The sequence below is a fragment of the Procambarus clarkii genome, chromosome 16 (genome assembly GCF_040958095.1).
Source record: "Procambarus clarkii isolate CNS0578487 chromosome 16, FALCON_Pclarkii_2.0, whole genome shotgun sequence".
Lineage (NCBI taxonomy): Eukaryota > Metazoa > Arthropoda > Malacostraca > Decapoda > Cambaridae > Procambarus > Procambarus clarkii.
The window spans coordinates 27,919,855-27,938,787 of record NC_091165.1 but is presented as its reverse complement, the minus strand read 5'-3'; the positions used below and the strand labels follow the sequence as shown (position 1 = coordinate 27,938,787).

Below are 18,933 nucleotides of genomic sequence, written 5' to 3'. Positions count from 1 at the left end.
TACGGCCCTCAAAAACACAAGACGATCTTCTATGACTACCGAAGAAGGAGTTATAAAAACTCGATCGTTCTACCAAGAGGTGTTCGACACAAACACCCCTTCCTTTTATTTTAGAGGTTAATGAACTCTATTAGGAAATATTAGGCTAGGTTCAGCCAGGGAGCGGCCGAGAAGCAGTGAGTGAGCTAGGCTACCCCATGCACAGGATACACCCTCCCCCCCCCTCAACCCCTTCCGCTCTCCGCTCCTTCCTTGAATATACAACTTCCCGAGCCTGTTATGAAATCACGAAAACAATATTTTCCTGTTAAACACCACACGTTGGCGCGCGCACACGCAACACACACACTCGCTAATTTGATATAAAGCGATGATATAAAATCCACTACGGGCTCACCATAGCCCGTTATACTTGGAACTTGTTCCGAGTAGCTGAATCTATAACAACAACAACGGCATGGCAATACACTTAAACAATTCCAGTACACACACGCAACTGTTAGTTGCTCATCAGGTGATTGATTGATTGATAAAGATTAAACCACCCAAAAGGTGAGACGGGCACGAATAGCCCGTAAGTGGTGGCCCTTTTGAGCCATTACCAGTATCAAGAGCTGATACTGGAGATCTGTGGAGGTGCGACTGCACCCTGCGTGACGGGAGATGTCTCCCGTGGCTCATCAGGTAACATCATTAGTCATCTAACCCTTTCCACCACCGCCCTCGGGATAGGTTATGGGGTGCGTAATAAATGATTACACTAACTGCTAATGATGTATTTTATTGTCTCAATAAACGTACTTGAACTTGAATTACCATGTAAATTATTTATCAGCGGACTTCGTGCCAAGAAGTATAGTACTGATGTTGTAGTGATATTTCCACTGGTAATGTCGTCGTTACTCTCATTTTATAAATGTGTGGGGTTGGATTAATTATTTATGTACCAGTGATATCATCATTACACAATTAATATAGTAATGATTCATGTGAAGATCTAACAACAAACTCGTCAGGTAAAGAAGCAAATATCGTATAATTAGCTCAAACTTTTCCGTTGCTCAGGGAGGTTATGGTAATGTTTGGAGATACAATAAGATCACAGCCAGAAATTGCATTGCTCATTATTATGCAAGTGATGGTAAACTACTTGACACTACTTCCGGAATGTGAGAGCCACCCTGTCACGACTGTGTATGATTAAGTATAATATATATTATATATATATATATATATATATATATATATATATATATATAATATATATATATATATATATATATATATATATATATATATATATATATATATATATATTTGTCGTAGGACCTCTTCACTTTTAGTTAAATTGTTCATACAAGGTTAGGTAGGCCTTTTCAACCCTACACCCCAAAAACTGACAGTTTAGGGCTGATGTATCAACTCTTGGCTCATTTATCAGGAAAATATAATATATAATAAAATATGATTACGTCATCAAAGCATCAGTAGCTGCCTATATGATAGAACAGCAGCTGTTAAAACAGGTGCACAAGGAACATGATAAGGTGAACACCTGTACAACAGAGCAGTGAAGGTTAGAGAGGCAGACAAGTACTAGCAGGGGAAGTCTTTTCCTACATGCAGACAGGGCGAGCACAGTTTTGTAGTTGAACGAACCTACTACATACGTAATAGGTTCGTTCGTAACTGAGAAAACTGGGAAAGTTTGTTCTCATTTGTAGTTTAGGATTGTTCACAGACTACACGGTACCCGTATGATCGACGCTCCTCTCAACCAGCTCAACCCAGTCCTGCGGGGGAGACCCGCGCCACACAGGAAACATGGAACTGACTTCTCGTTACCTGTTCATCGGTACAAGGAAGATATGTGTGGACGAAGGCCAAGGTCTATCAAGCTTTTACGCAACTACTTAAGAAACCTGTTCAACTTTTCTTAATCATGGCGGCTTTGTTTACATTTATTGTAAATGTAAACAAAGCTGGAAATACAGTATACAAGCTGGAAAACTTCACGACGTAAGGCTTTTATTGTTTGTAAACAACCTCGTAGCGTTTCGGAACGCATGAAGTGTTTAATTAAGGAAAGATATACAGGTTTCGTAAGTAATTGCGAAAACGCTTGATAAATCCTGGCCCTTTCTCGATTAATCTAAAACCATGTTTATAGATCATGATATTATATATTTTTGGAATCTACCCTAGAACGATTTATGTAATTTTGGAGTAAATATCCAAAGGGAAAGTTGTGTTCTAGTGAGCATATTTCAAAACATTATCTAACCACTTCACCAAACCTAACCTAAAAAAATGACTGACCTAATTTAATCTAACTTAGCAAAATATATAACTTAAACCAAAACTGGGTCTATGTACTATTAACTCCCATTTTTTTATGAACAAATCTATCGCATTAATTCTTTGCGCAGTATCCAACCCCCTCCATAAGCTTTATAAAATATAAGGAGATGAGAACACTACCGGAGGCCTACTGGCCCTTGACAGGCAGGATCACTAGGTATATACTGGCTCATACCAGGCATGAACATGGCACCAGGCCTATTGGCCGTCTATAGCTTGTTGCCAATTGCCATAACTTATTTATTTATTATTCTAGATAGTCATATCTGCTTAATAATCTTTTTCCGCATTTTGTTTTTTTTATCTAATTAGGAATTTTTCTTCAACGGCGCTGCCACAATATGGTGAAACTTCCAGTGTCTTTAGTCGAGTCCCTGAAATGGGCTCTTGAGTTTTATGTAATATTCTGGAAGTTAAACAGCTGTTTACGTCATAAATATTGCGTATTTAATCATTATTTCGGACGAGTAAAAAACTTAAATTGTGTATTCATCTATATTTAAGGTCATTATTGTTTGATTTAATTGGCCTATCATATCCTGGGAGACGTGCCTTAGCACCCTGGGAGACAGGTGCCTTACCACCCTGGGAGACAGGTGTCTTACCACCCTGGGAGACAGGTGCCTTACCACCCTGGGAGACAGGTGCTTCACCACCCTGGGAGACAGGCACGTCACCATCTTGGCACACAAGGGAACGTGGGAGTGTTGACCGTCACCCTGGGAGACAGGCACCTCACCACTCTGGCACACCCATGCACTACTTAAAGCATGACGACGCTTGCCATGCTGCGCCCAGCATGGCAACCGCCACCTGGCTGGAATATAAACTACCAAAATGTCAGAGAGACGTATGGCTGCGTGCTTCCCGGGCTTTCCTGAGTGATTGCCACATGTGCTGCCGCGCTCGTCTCATGCTGGGCACGTGACCTCGCAGCATTGTTCCAAATTATACAGCCTATTTGAGACAAATCCTAGAGTACGCAGCACCAGCATGGAATCCGCACCTCGCGGAGCACAAAAATTTAAAAACAAACACATGGCATGCAAGAAAATGGCTTTCAGAACTGAATAACAAGAGTTACGGGGAGAGGCTAGAGGCGATAAATATGCCAAAGCTAGAAGATAGAAGAAAAGAAGGTGATATGATCACCACTTAGAAAATAATAACAGGAATCGACCAAATTGACAAAGAGGAATTCCTAAAACCAGCAACTTCACAAACAAGAGGTCACAGATTAAAGCCAATGAAACAAAGGGGCCGAAAAATATTAGAAAGTTTTCTTTTGCAAACAGAGTGGTAGAGCTTGGAACAAGCTAAGTGAGAGAGTGGTGGAGGCCAAAACCGTCAGTAGTTTCAAAGCGTTATATGACAAAGAGTACTGGGAAGACGGGACACCAGGAGCGTAGCTCTCATCCTGTAACTACACTTAGGTAATTACACAAACACACACGTGGCTGAGTGGACAGCGCTCTAGGGTCGTAGTCCTAAGGACCCGGGTTCGATTCCCGGCCTGGACAGAAACAAATGGGCATTGTTTCTTTCACCCTGATCACCCTATTCAGGGTTACCTAATAGACCTATTCACCTAACAGTAAATATTTACCTGAGAGTTAGACAGCTGCTACGGGCTGCTTACTGGGATGTGTGTGTGTGTCAAGAGATAAATATATGTAGCAGACATAATAGAGAAAAATAGATTGGTTAGAAAGGCCGGGTCCAAGAGCTGATAGCTCAATTCTGCAGGTACAAATAATAAATATACACACATACACTCTTCGACAAAGGAGCAATCTGAGACCCATTGCTGAGTATACAGTCGAAACATAGAACCCCCCCCCCACATGAAAAAAACACTAGAAAAGTTAGAAGAGGTCCAAAGATATACGATAAGGCTGGTTCCTGAGCTGAGGGACTTAAACTATGAGGAAAGGCTGAGGGTTCAGGATCTTACCACAATGGAGGAGAGAGGGAATATAGCGATATACTAGATTTGAAGAGGCACTGACAAAGTAAACAAAAATCATTGTTAAAAACCAGAAATAGCAGAACGAGGCAGTATATATGTAAACTAAAGACATAAATGACTAAGAGAAATAAATGAATTGAAATACGTTAGGTGAACGATGCAAACTACACACACACTACTTTATATGTCAGTATGACAAAACCGTAGAAACTGAATCATTGCATTAAGAATGTTTGGAAGGCAGGGCTAGGAGCCGACGCTTGACCCTGCAAGTACATCTAGGTGAGTACACGCCTATTATGTTTACATGCATATGGATTTAATATCTGTTATTCATGTAAGAGGCTTCAGGGCAATACAAATTGGCAAGTGTTTAACTGTCCATGCTTCTCGCCATTCATGAATACTCCATTAACAGGCGACGAGTCACAATAACGTGGCTAAAGTATGTTGACCAGACCACACACTAGAAGGTGAAGGGACGACGACGTTTCGGTCCGTCCTGGACCATTCTCAAGTCGATTGTGACTTTGAAACACAATCGACTTGAGAATGATCCAGGACGGACCGAAACGTCGTCCCTTCACCTTCTAGTGTGTGGTCTGGTCAAAATACTCCATTAATTTATGCATACGACTTACACACAGATGTACGTATGGGCATTTTCTTGTGAATAGTCACGTGGATAATATATATATATATATATATATATATATATATATATATATATATATATATATATATATATATATATATATATATATGTCGTACCTAGTAGCCAGAACGCACTTCTCAGCCTACTATGCAAGGCCCGATTTGCCTAATAAGCCAAGTTTTCATGAATTAATGTTTTTTCGACTACCTAACCTACCTAACCTAACCTAACCTAACCTTTTCGGCTACCTAACCTAACCTAACCTATAAAGATAGGTTAGGTTAGGTTAGGTATGGTTGGTTAGGTTTGGTCATATATCTACGTTAATTTTAACTCCAATAAAAAAAATTGACCTCATACATAATAAAATTAATAGCTTTATCATTTCATAAGAAAAAAATTAAAGAAAATATATTAATTCAGGAAAACTTGGCTTATTAGGCAAATCGGGCCTTGCATAGTAGGCTGAGAAGTGCGTTCTGGCTACTAGGTACGATATATATATATATATATATATATATATATATATATATATATATATATATATATATATATATATATATATATATATATATATATATATATATGGGTCCCTACAAGTCCCATGCACCAGAGGTGGTACCCCCCTTACGACCTCTGGTGGTAAGGGGGGTACCATATATATATATATATATATATATATATATATATATATATATATATATATATATATATATATATATATGTCGTACCTAGTAGCCAGAACGCACTTCTCGGCCTACTATTCAATGCCCGATTTGCCTAATAAGCCAAGTTTTCCTGAAATAATATATTTTCTCTAATTTTTTTCTTATGAAATGATAAACCTACCCATTTCATTATGTATGAGGTCAATTTTTTTTATCAGAGTTAAAATTAACGTAGATATATGACCGAACCTAACCAACCCTACCTAACCTAACCTAACCTATCTTTATAGGCTAGGTTAGGTTAGGTAGCCGAAAAAGTTAGGTTAGGTTAGGTTAGGTAGGTTAGGTTGCCGAAAAATAATTAATTCATGAAAACTTGGCTTATTAGGCAAATCGAGCCTTGAATAGTAGGCTGAGAAGTGCGTTCTGGCTACTAGGTACGACATATATATATATATATATATATATATATATATATATATATATATATATATATATATATATATATATATATATATATATATATATAATATATATATATAATATATATATATATATATATATATATATAATATATATATATATAATATATATATAATATATATATATATATATATATATATATATATATATATATATATATATATATATATATATATATATATATCAAACAGTATTTGACAGTTAACGATAAATTTTCATTTTGGAGGAGGTTAGGCAAAGTGAGTGCGAGAGGTAGACCTAGAAAGTGTAAACTGCTCACCACAAGGTTGAGAAAGTGTGAGTGTGTGGTGGTGGAGGTGTCCTTGGCACGCTACACACTGCTCCGTCAGCAAACACATTTGTAAACTTTATGTTTGTAGTTAGAGAAGGTGTTTACACTGTTGTTTTCTATTAATGTCCAGCACTAGATTCTCACATAAAATAAATGAATGCACATTTCGTATATAGTGAATTAATACAATTTTCAAAACAGCTGGTATGTAAATTGACTGTAAACCCAGTGCATACGGGATAACATCCGTCGTCAGGTTTCTAGTGCAGTTTATGTAACTGTAACTTGCCTTATTCTTAACCTCATGTGTGTGTGGACAGTTAGAACCCAAGCGATTAAATCTCCCTAAGACAGACTACTCAATGACGTCATATTCAGGTGCAAGTGAGATCCGTATCCTACCTAAAAAAAAATCTGGTATTGTATACTGTCACGTTTGTTTCAGAGTGGCCGGCCGGGGTGCTAGGCTGCGTCGTGTAAATTCAGCGGGCTGCTGGCGACAAACAAAAATTCGGAGAAATTCTGAATTGTTTGTTTCAAAATTGATTTGTTCGATTTCTCGTTTATTTTGATTTGATATTTTTTTTTGCGCCTGTTTGAAATCCAGTTCTTGTTGTTTTAGATTCAGCTACTCAGAACATTAGGTTCCAGGTTGCACGGGCTATGGTAAGCCCCTAGTGACTTACCTGGCACAGGAGCGGGGATGTAACTTAATCTAGTTCTTTAGGGGGCCCCTCCCGGTGAACTGGTCAGAAGATGGGTCAAGCCCTGTTGTCCACCCTTTTTTACCTGCAAGAGGATGATGGGTCAGACCCATGACCTACCTTACGTATCGATCATGGGTCAGGTCCACTCAGTCTGGACACAAGGAACCAATCATCTCCTGGCATCATCATGTACAAATGAATAAGAAAATAAGAATTAGAGATGTCCTCAGCAAGTCTGAATGTCTGTATTAAATGAGTCCCGTTTAATTCCACCTATCCCCTCCAACCACTTGGATTGGACGGTAGAGCGACGGTCTCGCTTCGTACAGGTCGGCGTTCAATCCGCCGTCCAAGTGGTTGGGCACCGTTCCTCCCCCCCCCCGTCCCATCCCAAATCCTTATCCTGACCCCTTCCCAGTGCTATATAGTCGTAATGGCTTGGCTCTTTCTCCTGATAATTACCTTACCACCTCCCCCCCCCTCTCACTCTGGACAGGAAAATACCTGTCCAGTCTAATTTTAAAACCTGTTAAACTGGTTCTTTCAATAATATTATTTGGCAGCCGAAAATACACAACCCTATTTCCTAATCAGAACTTCCTTATAACCCCTCCCAATACAAAATATTTCCCGTTTGTACTCATTTTTTGCGGGTTCTGACCTGTTGTAACAGTTTCTGAACCCTGTTTACATTATCTTTTTTATTTTTTGTCCTTAACCCACTTGAGAGCGTCAATGATATCCTTCCTTGTCCTGCGTCTTGAGCACAGATTGACACTTCATCCTGTATTCCTAGGAAAAATTAGATCAGGTATCAATTTCGCCTTCTGCATTTAGTAGCATCTTGCTTCAGCTCAGAGCTGGATTCTTCAGCGGGCCAATATGCCCCTAAAGAGTACAGGCATATAGTTTTTTAAATTATTATTTACACCATGATTAATTTTATTTTAGGCCCTTACGCTGTTCTACTGATCTTTTTAACGTATACACGTTCGAAATGGTAATCTTCTTCCTCTGCCGTAAAACCGTGTTTATATATCCTCTTAAGCAAGGATTATTGACCCCTATATTGACCATTCGTAGGTGTTCCTAAATTTGAAATATATATATTTTTGTTCGTGAATGAAATTGATATGTGACTGAGAGGCGCGGAAAATTTCCATGTATGAAAGAAAAGATTGGTAAGGAGATGCCTAAGCCAAGATTACATTTTATCATTTGTTTTAACTCGGTATAGAGGTTACAGTATCAACCTTGGAGTGTATGTTCCCCGTGTTTTTATGTTAGTTGTTCTGGCAGTTATATTAAAGGTTGTAACAGTGGCAGACACTGCTGGAGATAACATTCCGGGAGCCTCATTCCGGCTGCTCGATTCCCACCTGTAGTTTGTGAATGTCCTTTTACTCTATCTAACATGATTTACCGGGTATATTAAGCTGTTACCACTAGACTATGTTTGATACAGTTTTATTAGCTTACTACTCTTTAGAAGATGAATTGTTTATTGTCGTCAGTCCTGAATTATGGCTTGGTCTTAGAAGGATGAAATATCATGCAAGGCAGGAACACTGCAGTAGACCTGCAGACTCATGCAAAGATGGTCCTGTTATAAACAGGAGGAAGGTCCTATTTACAAACAGGACCTGCAGTAAATATAACCGTACATGTGTATTGAGGCATTAACTTATGTAAAATGATGAATTTTGGTTGCCAACTGTCCCAACATTGTTTAAACGTAGCTAAACTTAAAATTGAATTCTAGTATCGAGAAGACTCAAACTTCCAAATGTCTTACTCTCGTCGACCAGTTTCCTGCATTCATTGACGATGCAACATGTACATTAATGTACTTACGAAACCTAGTTCACATTTATTAAGAGACTGGGTTGAGGGAATGTGTGTGTGTGGTTCCAACAAGAACTCACCAGTTACGTCTGTCTTGAACATTTGCAATTTAATACGAATCCTAGTGAGCTGTTTGTTAACCACTGAGAACCAGCATTAGTCTACAGCCAGGGCAAAAGTGGGCCACGATTTCCAGTGGAGACCAGTTGTGGGTGCCGTGTTCTAGCGTCGGCCAGACTTGTCAGCCCCAACTTGCCGAGATGCCCTTGTCCAAGGCCGCCAAGCATCCTAGGCTACACAATAGTACTTAATTCATATTTCATCATAGGCAGCAGTATCTTCCAACGGCACGCATAATTCTTTCCCGAGATAAATTCTTACCATGTACCTTCCTAGGAGCGGCGTAGCGTTGCTTCATACTGGATAAGCTTTTTTCTTTTTTTATAAGTTTTGCCCCGAGGATCGAGTTTATTGGGCAGCGTCACTCTTCCTGTGAGTGGACTTACTACCAGAGCAGCATGCACAACACTCTCCAATGGGAAGAAAACCCGCTGAGTTGTTCATCCTGTCATTTGTACCCAGACACAGCTGGAACTTGCTTAACTCAAGTGAACAGCTTATCAAACAAGAAGATTAACATTTGTCAGCCCTTAAAAACTTACTTTATCTTGCGGGTGCAAAATTGGGAAATCTTTTGAGAACAGCATTTATAGTTCACAGATAGTATTTTCCTAACTCAAACAATGTGAGGTTTACTATGGTACACACATTTCTAATGTCTCTTAGACGTTCACATTCTCTCAGGTAGTGGTAAAGGCTTCATACTGGATATTAAGAATGTCTGGGGGTGGGAGCTGCCGGTTATGGCCTGATGATCTACGCTGGGGTGTGTGATCCGAGGGGTTTAACTAAGTAGAAAGACCACTTTGGGTTCTGGCCAGTAAGTAGACAATCCTTAAGGGGTCCTACGCCTCACTCAAAATACCAGAAATATATTGCAAATGGCTATTTGAATGCATACAACAATGATTTTACCGCACAGCTTTCTCCTTCTCCCTACGGCAGGAACTTCCAGGAAACATTGATTACTTCTTGTAATACCTATAAATTATTACATATTCCTTCATTTTGATTATATATTATTTTAATTGAATCCACAGCACAATAGAAGTGAGCTGCCACAGTGCACTTGGGGCAGTGTGGTCACGTGTCGGGGGTGGGGGTGGTGCAAGGTGATAATCCCAGCCTGGCGGGCAAGGCGGAGTATTTCCTGGTAGTCAACCTCATTGAAGGGCTCTCCCAGACCCCGCCTGTTCCTGAGGCTTCTCCAACACCTCACATGTAGCTTGCAGCACCTGCAAGCTCCTCCTGACTACTGGTGATCAGTTGGCGTGTTGCTGTTGGCCAAGCAGGAGACTAGGGTAGTGCGCATCAGGTTTAAACGTTGTAACAATTTTTTCTTCGCTACCGCATGTGTCGTGACGGCACGGATACAAATCACATCGTAAACAAGACGGTTCGCCATCTGTTTTTAAAACGTATCTTACGTTACCTAATCTAACCCAAACCAACCCACCGCATCCGGCACAGCCTATCCTAAGCTAATTCAGCCTAACCAAACAATACCTGCAGTTCTAACACAGAAAATGAGGTTTATCGAATCGGCTTGTGTACGATTTGACTATACGCCGCATTTATTGCAGTCACGACTTGAATATTATTACCTCAGGGTATTTATATTCCAGTGAAAGCGCTTCAGATATTTTTGCTCCCGTGTTTAAGTGTTAAGTGAATGGCCTGCGTTATTGTGGTTTTGTTATATTAATGGATAACACGCCCCGCATATAATGGATATTATATGTGGGGCGGTCCTCCAGGGCTGTACTCGCCTAGGTATGCTTGGTGGGCTAAGCTTCAGCTCTTTGGTCGCGCCTCTCAGCTCTGAACCAACTATTCTATAGGTTTCAAAGCCTATTGTGCGCTGTCACACCTATATCTGAAGCTATTTATGGAGTTCACTTCCACAACTTCACTTCTTAACGCATTAAATGTTTTCACTATTCTGAAAATATTATTTATAATGTCTCTGTGGTTCATTCAGGTACTTAATTGTTCGTGTGACCCTTTCTGAATAGTCTGTCTTTGTCTGCCCTGTATATTTCCCTATTTTGTGCGACCATGTGTAGTCTCCTTTCTTCCAGTGACGCGAAGTTTAATTCCTTTAGTTAGTTCTTGTAACTCATACGTCTCAACTCTGGAACTAGTCTGGTGGCATATCTTGGTACTTTTTCCAGTTTTTTTTTCTTTGTTAAGCGAGATATGGATGGCACACAGGCGCCGCATATTTCACATTTTAAATGATAAGTGGTATACAAGATCGTGAAGGACTCCTTATTTACATTTCTCAAGGTTATTCTTATGTTGGCCAACCTTGTATACTTATCTGATGATATATCCTTTTAATGTGGGCCTCGAGAGAGAAAGATTTTGTGTAATTCCCTGGTCTTTTCCCTATGTCCTGCTGCAGCACGTGGTTCCTGCTGCAGCACGTGGTTCCTGCTGCAGCACGTGGTTCCTGCTGCAGCACGTGGTTCCTGCTGCAGCACGTGGTTCCTGCTGCAGCACGTGGTTCCTGCTGCACCACGTGGTTCCTGCTGCAGCACGTGGTTCCTGCTGCACCACGTGGTTCCTGCTGCAGCACGTGGTTCCTGCTGCAGCACGTGGTTCCTGCTGCACCACGTGGTTCCTGCTGCACCACGTGGTTCCTGCTGCAGCACGTGGTTCCTGCTGCAGCACGTGGTTCCTGCTGCACCACGTGGTTCCTGCTGCAGCACGTGGTTCCTGCTGCACCACGTGGTTCTCTCTCATTTGTTACCAGATGTCCGGCCTCCTGTTCCCAGCACCCAGCTAGGTTACTTAATAAGTTAAATTCTAGAAGCTACTTGTTGGACTATACTTGATTTCAATTTGAGGAGGTCATCTTGTGGTTTGTTACATTATTACATGGTATTTATTTTATCCTCGTAATTTTTTCATCTTCAGCAAACATTGAAAGGAAAAAGTTTATTCCCTCTTTGAGATCATTCACGTAAGTATTGTGCAAGATTTTACGGGTAGAACCCAGCTGGTAACATCTCGCAATTCTAAAATCTCTCCTCTTACTATGACTGTTTTCTGTTGCTTAGGTGCTCCATTACTGCTGGAATACCTACCAATCACTTCTGTTTATTTCTCCAACTGGTGTAATAATCTCCAGTAAGGACTGTGTTGATAGTTTTCGCTGCTCGTCCAAGCCTTGGGGTGAGGTGGGTGTCTGCCAGACTCCTCCATGCCACAAGCGTGCAAGGAACCGTCATAAATGTTGACGAGTTGTATATGAGAGTGAAGCAGCAACGGGCTGTGCAATATGATGAGTGTTGTGCAAGACGCGGGGGGGGGGGGGGGGGGGCACGCTGATGTCACCGGAGGGGGTGGGGGGGGGGCGAGCCAGCACTGCAGCACGACCAAGAATTATCTCCAGCCTGAAGGAGTGGTTAGGAGGGCGGATCTTTCCGGGATCTCCTTCATCTAATCAGCTATCATGTTTACACTGGTTTTTGCGAGCACGGTACTCCTTGCTGGTCCATAAATGGTGTGTGCGTGAGTACTCACCTGGTTGTGCTTGCGGGGGTTGAGCTCTTTGGTCCCGCCTCTCAACTGTCAATAAACTGGTGTACACATTCATGAGCCTATTGGGCTCTGTCTTATCTACATTTGAAACTGTGTATGGAGTTTGCCTCCACTATATCACTGCCTAATGCATTCCATTTGTTAACTATGATACTGATACTGTGTGTGTGTACTTACCTAGTTAAGTGTAATTACAAGATGAGAGCTGCATCTGTTCAGGATTAAAGTATACCTGTTGATTGGTTGGTGACTTTAATAACTCTCCTAAGGCTGATGGGCCTTAATAAGCCCAGCAACAATCCAATCTTCCTGTCAAATTAATTAAATAATTATATACAATCAAGTACAATGCGTTACGTTATTACAGGCTTTCGTAATTCTATGGTACATTCTCTCGAAGCCAGTGACGTGTAAAGCGTTCAAGCCGAGTTTTAAAGCTCTCAATGTTCTCGCGACGTTTTGAATTATAAATACTGAGAGTTCACTTTAGTACTGAACTATGTTTAAGGAAAAATAATACTTGTTGGTTTGTCAGTAAGGTATTGTGGTGGCCTTAATAACCCTCCAGTGGTTGATAGGCCTTCCCGTGTTCTATTAGGGACGTATTATCAGAAGCTCCCATATCTTTAACCGGCCGTCTACTACACTTTCACATTAAACCATTTATCCGGTGACTGGACAGATAATACGAATTTTATGACTTACCAATTAACCGGTCTCATATAGAGCAGCTGCCCGTACACACTCAACACGCCTATACTAAGTATCGCCAACCAGCCCGTCCTCCAAACAAAGACCCAAAAGTGATTCCATGTACCCACCAAACCCCAGCTGTTTATGAATGAAAAACGGTTTACGCACGACTCACAACTGATTTCGTTCGAACACTTCCGGAACAAGTGCTTCGATGACAAATTTTGTTCGAACCACAACGCTATAAATGCTTCACCCACGTACTATAAATACAAATAATCGTTAACAGAAACTAAACACCTAACCTAACCTATGCCTATATATGCACAATATGCTAATATATTATAATATTAATTTATATTTGAGAAAATTCCCATTTTTTAATAAACAGCGTGTAAAAATTTATGAATGCGTCTGTGGGGTCGACCGCTAGATGTAATGGACCTGAGTCGACGACGGGTTGCACCAACACTGAAGGGTGCTGAACCCTCAGGATGGTCGCTTACCCCTGCACATTATCGACTGCGTACTCCTGTGTAGTACATTGTACTTTGACGTATAATTCCCCTAAGGCCAAAAACTAATGTATTAATAATGGCCAAATTGACGGGATGTTCCCTTTTTCTGTTGGTGGGTCCTCGGATAGGTTAGTTTCGGATAATATAGTACAGCAGGTTACTGACGTTAATGGGAACGCTTGAGAGAACGGGCTGCGGTCATCTCAGCGATGACTAACATGGAATGATTTAACAAACGGGAACATTAATTCACGGGGTTAATCATTCGAGTTTTAGGCACTTTTCTTCACATAATTCATTCTCGTCACAAGCATAGGCTACTCCTATCTCACGTCGATCAAAATTATTATGATTTAACGTAATAACTCAACCATCTTTCGCAGACACGGTGAGCTGAAGACTCCAGCTCCTGGTCCAGGTTCCAGTACCAAGTGTTCCATTTATCATGTACATGCTTTGCTCCTCTCGGATATTTGTAAAGATCTTTGCACGCTCTTGTGTCGTTGTAAGTTGTATGGATTGATGCGGGGGGTCGATTCCCCCTTCAGAGCAGGAGAGATTGCTGAAATAGAGGGAATACAGAGAACATATACGGCACGCATAGACGAGATAAAACACCTAAATTATTGGGATCGTCTCAAAGCTCTCCAAATGTACTCTCTAGAAAGGAGACGAGAGAGATACCAAATAATATACACCTGGAAAATACTGGAGGGTCAGGTCCCAAATCTACACAGTAAAATAATAACGTACTGGAGTGAACGATATGGAAGAAAATGCAAGATTGAACCTGTGAAGAGCAGAGGTGTCATAGGCACAATCAGAGAGCACTGTATAAACATCAGGGGTCCGCGGTTGTTCAACGTCCTCCCAGCGAGCATAAGAAATATTGCCGGAACAACCGTGGACATCTTCAAGAGAAAACTGGACGGTTTTCTAAGAGAAGTTCCGGATCAGCCGGGCTGTGGTGGGTACGTGGCCCTGCGGGCCGCTCCAAGCAACAGCCTGGTGGACCAAACTCTCACAAGTCGAGCCTGGCCTCGGGCCGGGCTTGGGGAGTAGAAGAACTCCCAGAACCCCATCAACCAGGTATCCAGGTATCAACCAGGGACAGGACTCATTAGGTGTTCATTTACGAAACCTGTACATCTTTCTTTAGTCATGACGGCTTTGTTTACATTTATTAAGCAGTTAATGAGCTCCGAAGTGCTACGAGGTTGTCAATAATAATAGCTTGGGTTGTGAACTTTTGGAGCTCCCAACTTATTAATTTATTGAGACTAAGCCTCCACTGGATCTCCAGTGGTCCTCCAATGGTCGAGGAAAAATCTACAAATAGCAGGTCACAGTAACGGGGCTTAAAGTTAGACATCCAGCCCACACATCTGAAAATAAGGGTGACGACGTTTCGGTCCATTCTGGATCGAAAAGAGCCGAAACGTCGTTACTTACCTTATTTTCAGATGTGTGGGATGGGTGTGTAAAGATGCACAGGTTTCTTAAATGAACACATGAATGTTTGATGAATCCCGGCCGGTATCATCGCCTCAGAGGACGGTGGGAGTGTCTCTCCACCACCACTCCTTCCCCCTCGAGTTGGCAGACCTCGTTCATCCTGTGGGATAACAATTCAATTTCTTTCTTTATTATGCACCCCATACCCATCCCGTGGGCGGTGGTGTAAAGGATTACAGAGGCACATAATCGGTTCAGGAACTGAACCCTCTAGTTCGTTTAGCTAAGCAAATAACAATCTTTTGACGCTAGTTACAAAATTATTAATGTTATATATACATATACACGTGCAAACAAGCCTAAATGGTCCCTTAGATACATTTTTCAGATACATATACACATACATATTTAATCACCCACACAAATACACACATCAATAATCTTTTGTGTCACAAGTGATTCAACAAGAGGCTCACAACAGTCAATATACAAGGCTCTTCACGTCTATGATGAGTCGCACAGTTGGGATGACGAGACGTGGCTAGCGTCATCACTAGTTCTGGTTAGTGGCGGCCGGTCTTCCTCTTTATTTAATTAGTAGGAGCGGAACTCCTGCTCCCCTCTCATGTCTTTGAGAAAATATAATTGATCTTTTTTTTTAAGTGAATTAGTGGCGACAGCCCTCGTGACACCCAGTGTCTTGATTATTAGGCAGCTGGTTATGCAACATCACCAAGATCTGTTCAAGAAAACTAGGATCCTTTGCAAGGAGATACGGAAATTATGGCGAAAATGAATGGATGGGGTCGAGTTGACGTGGCGCGATGCTGTCACATAGGGTGCCGGTCGGCCGAGGGGACAGCACACTGGACTTGTGATCCTGCGGTCCCAGGTTCGATCCTGGGCGCGAGAAATAAGGGGCAGAGTTTCTTTCACCCTATGCCCCTGTTACCTAGCAGTAAAATAGGTACCTGGGTGTTAGTCAGCTGTCACGGGCTGCTTCCTGGGAGTGGAGACCTGGTCGAGGACCGGGCCGCGGGGACACTAAAGCCCCGAAATCATCTCAAGATAACCTCAAGATAGGGTGCCACTCACCTACACGTAGGAGAGCAGTACCCACCCTTAAAGAGGCAGGGCGCCAACTACCCTAACAGAGGAGGGCAGCACTCACTCTTAAAGACACAGGCGGCACCCACCCTCACTGTGTGGATGTGTGTTTCTGTGCGTGATTTTGCATTAACTGGAAGCTTTATATCCTGCTCTAGCTGCATGCTAGGAATTAACATAGGCTTGGGCAAGTTTGTTTGTTTGGGTAACTGAGTCATGATTCAAATACTTGAATCGCTAATTAAATATTCTCGATACCAGTATTCTGGCTTGTGAGTATTTGTAAGCTCAACTTCTGGGGTTTCTGGGTGTTTGTAGGGACACTTTACCGGATCTTGTGTATTCGTACCGCCAATTTACCGGATCTTTATCAGGTTATGGGTATTTTCGCATTAGTTTTAACCGTGAATACTAATGTTCTAATGCTTACATCCTTCCCCAGGATGGCAGAGAATCAGCAGAAGCGCATCAGTGGGATTCTCAAGCCGACCTCCTCCTCCTCCAGGGCCCTCAGGAGGTCCTCCTCAGACGAAACCCTTGCCGGTGTCACTCTAGTCACGTGTCGTCTCACCTCCCCGGTCAACAAGAGTAGCAATCAGCTGACGCAGCCCGTAACCAATGGCTCCAGATCCCCACCTACAGCACCTTCCAGCATGATCGACGTCAACACGCCCCCCTCTTTAGCCTCACCTCAGCGTGTAAAACTTTTACCGGGGACGTCGGAGACCTCATTGATGGTCCCGATGGATATGGAGACAGCTACGACGGTGGCGCCGACGAATGAGACAACTGCTCCAACGGTGTCGCCGACGGATACGAAGGCGGAAGCGAAGACCGCTGCGACGGTTGCGTCGCCTGCGAAGAGGTCATTGTTTCCTCCTTACAAAGAACGTTTTGCCTCAGCGAGGAGCGACAGAGCCGGAAGCGCTCCTGTAAACCTTCGTCCTAATGTACTTAGTTTAAAACCAGAGAGCCCATCGACTGCCAGAAGAAAGGGGTGCCTGGCGGACTTGAAAGCGAGCGTGAGGAGCATGCTGCCTCCGCTAGCGACAAGCCACAAGCCTGACGAGACAACTCCCTCTGGCACACCCACCACGGTGGACAGAGGAGTCTTCACTATATCTTCCCCTGTCAAAGGGAATGTTTCTCACCCACTGTTGACACAGAAAGCTGTCCCGTGCGAGGGTGACCCCTTCGATCAGAGGCGCAAGATCTCGTCTGCATCAATCACCCATCCAGAAGGTATGTGAAGCCTGCCTGCAAACAGTTTTACTGGCAGAAATAAAAAATTCCCAATTGAATTTCTTCCTGGTCATCAACTTGTGTTCAGATTACAACTCTACAAAATCTGTTTATATAGTAATTCGTATCCAAACCATACATTTAGCGGTAGCTATTCAAGACTGAGTAGTCTGCTGAGAGAAAATGGGTTCAGTTGTTGAGTAGAGCATTGTGTGAGAGTGAGGGGAGACTGCAGCAGCTGATGTTTACTGTGGATCTTTCAGGCGAGGAAGGAGACCACGAGCCGGTGTGGCAGAGGCGACTCTCACAGCTCTTCGTGCCCCCAACCGACAACGACCTCGACCCTGAACACGTGAGTCCCTCCACCTCCATCTTCCAGCATCTCTACTTTCTCTCTCCTACCTCTTCCTCACTTCCTCAACTCCTCCCTCAACCCCTCCCTACCTCCCCTCTCGGTCTTCTCCATTTTCTCTTCGCTCTGCCCCTCCCTCTGCCCCAAGTAACGCTTGGGTTACTTGTACGAGAGACGGAGATCTTACAAGATCAGACGCAACGTGAGTCTTGATTATTTCCTTCACTTCCTACCACTTGTGGCACGTTTGTACACCTCTTTTGTGTGCACTCATATATTTACTCATATGTGCACTCATACGTTCATTCATCTGTCTGTACTCACATATACGCTTTGTCGAGGATCGGGCTACAGCTCATGAGCCCGTCTCTCTTGTTCGTTGTTGTTACAGATTCAGCTACTCGGAACAGGTTCTAAGTATCTCTTTTCATTAGACATTGGGTCTCTATTATCATGAATAATGTTGACATTGAGTGCGTTTCAGCGATGTGTTAGAGCATAGTTTCAAGCATAGGTTAACATGAAGTTTATATATGGAGAGTTTGAGAGGGTTTAAATAGGATCTGTCTCGTATGGGCCAATAGATCCTCCCTCCCCCACTATACTTTACTTTATTGTTGTGGTATTATGTTCTGAAGGTGGGCAGGTAGTTCGGTAATTATAATGTATAACAACCGCTGCAACTGACAAATGTTTGTCTGGTGATGACCTCAGCGGTGTGTGAGAGTGGGTCTCAAGTTCAGGTAACGCTCACCACTTTCTTTCCTATTGGAGGGGATTGGTAAAGGAGTCCGGTGTTTAAGGCACTTGTGCACAGTGAGAATGAGAAATTGATGGTCTCAGGGGAATTGGGTAGTTGGAGGAAGGGAAGAGAGAGATTATTATTCTCCTTGAGAGAGGGTGGAAGATGACAGGGA

The 18,933-nt window shown here is 42.4% G+C and overlaps 1 protein-coding gene across 2 annotated transcripts in view; it reads left to right on the top strand.

Annotated features, from left to right (window-relative positions):
* LOC138365192 (myogenesis-regulating glycosidase-like) overlaps positions 1-18,933 on the top strand; it is a 58,978-nt gene that overhangs the window by 8,812 nt on the left and 31,233 nt on the right. For both annotated transcript variants that reach the window (XM_069325392.1, XM_069325391.1), the window contains exons 2-3: positions 16,865-17,664; positions 17,928-18,016. In XM_069325392.1, coding sequence (XP_069181493.1) covers positions 16,866-17,664; positions 17,928-18,016 — 888 coding nt within the window. In that variant the 5' untranslated portion in view covers position 16,865. The remainder of the gene's footprint in view (positions 1-16,864; positions 17,665-17,927; positions 18,017-18,933) is intronic.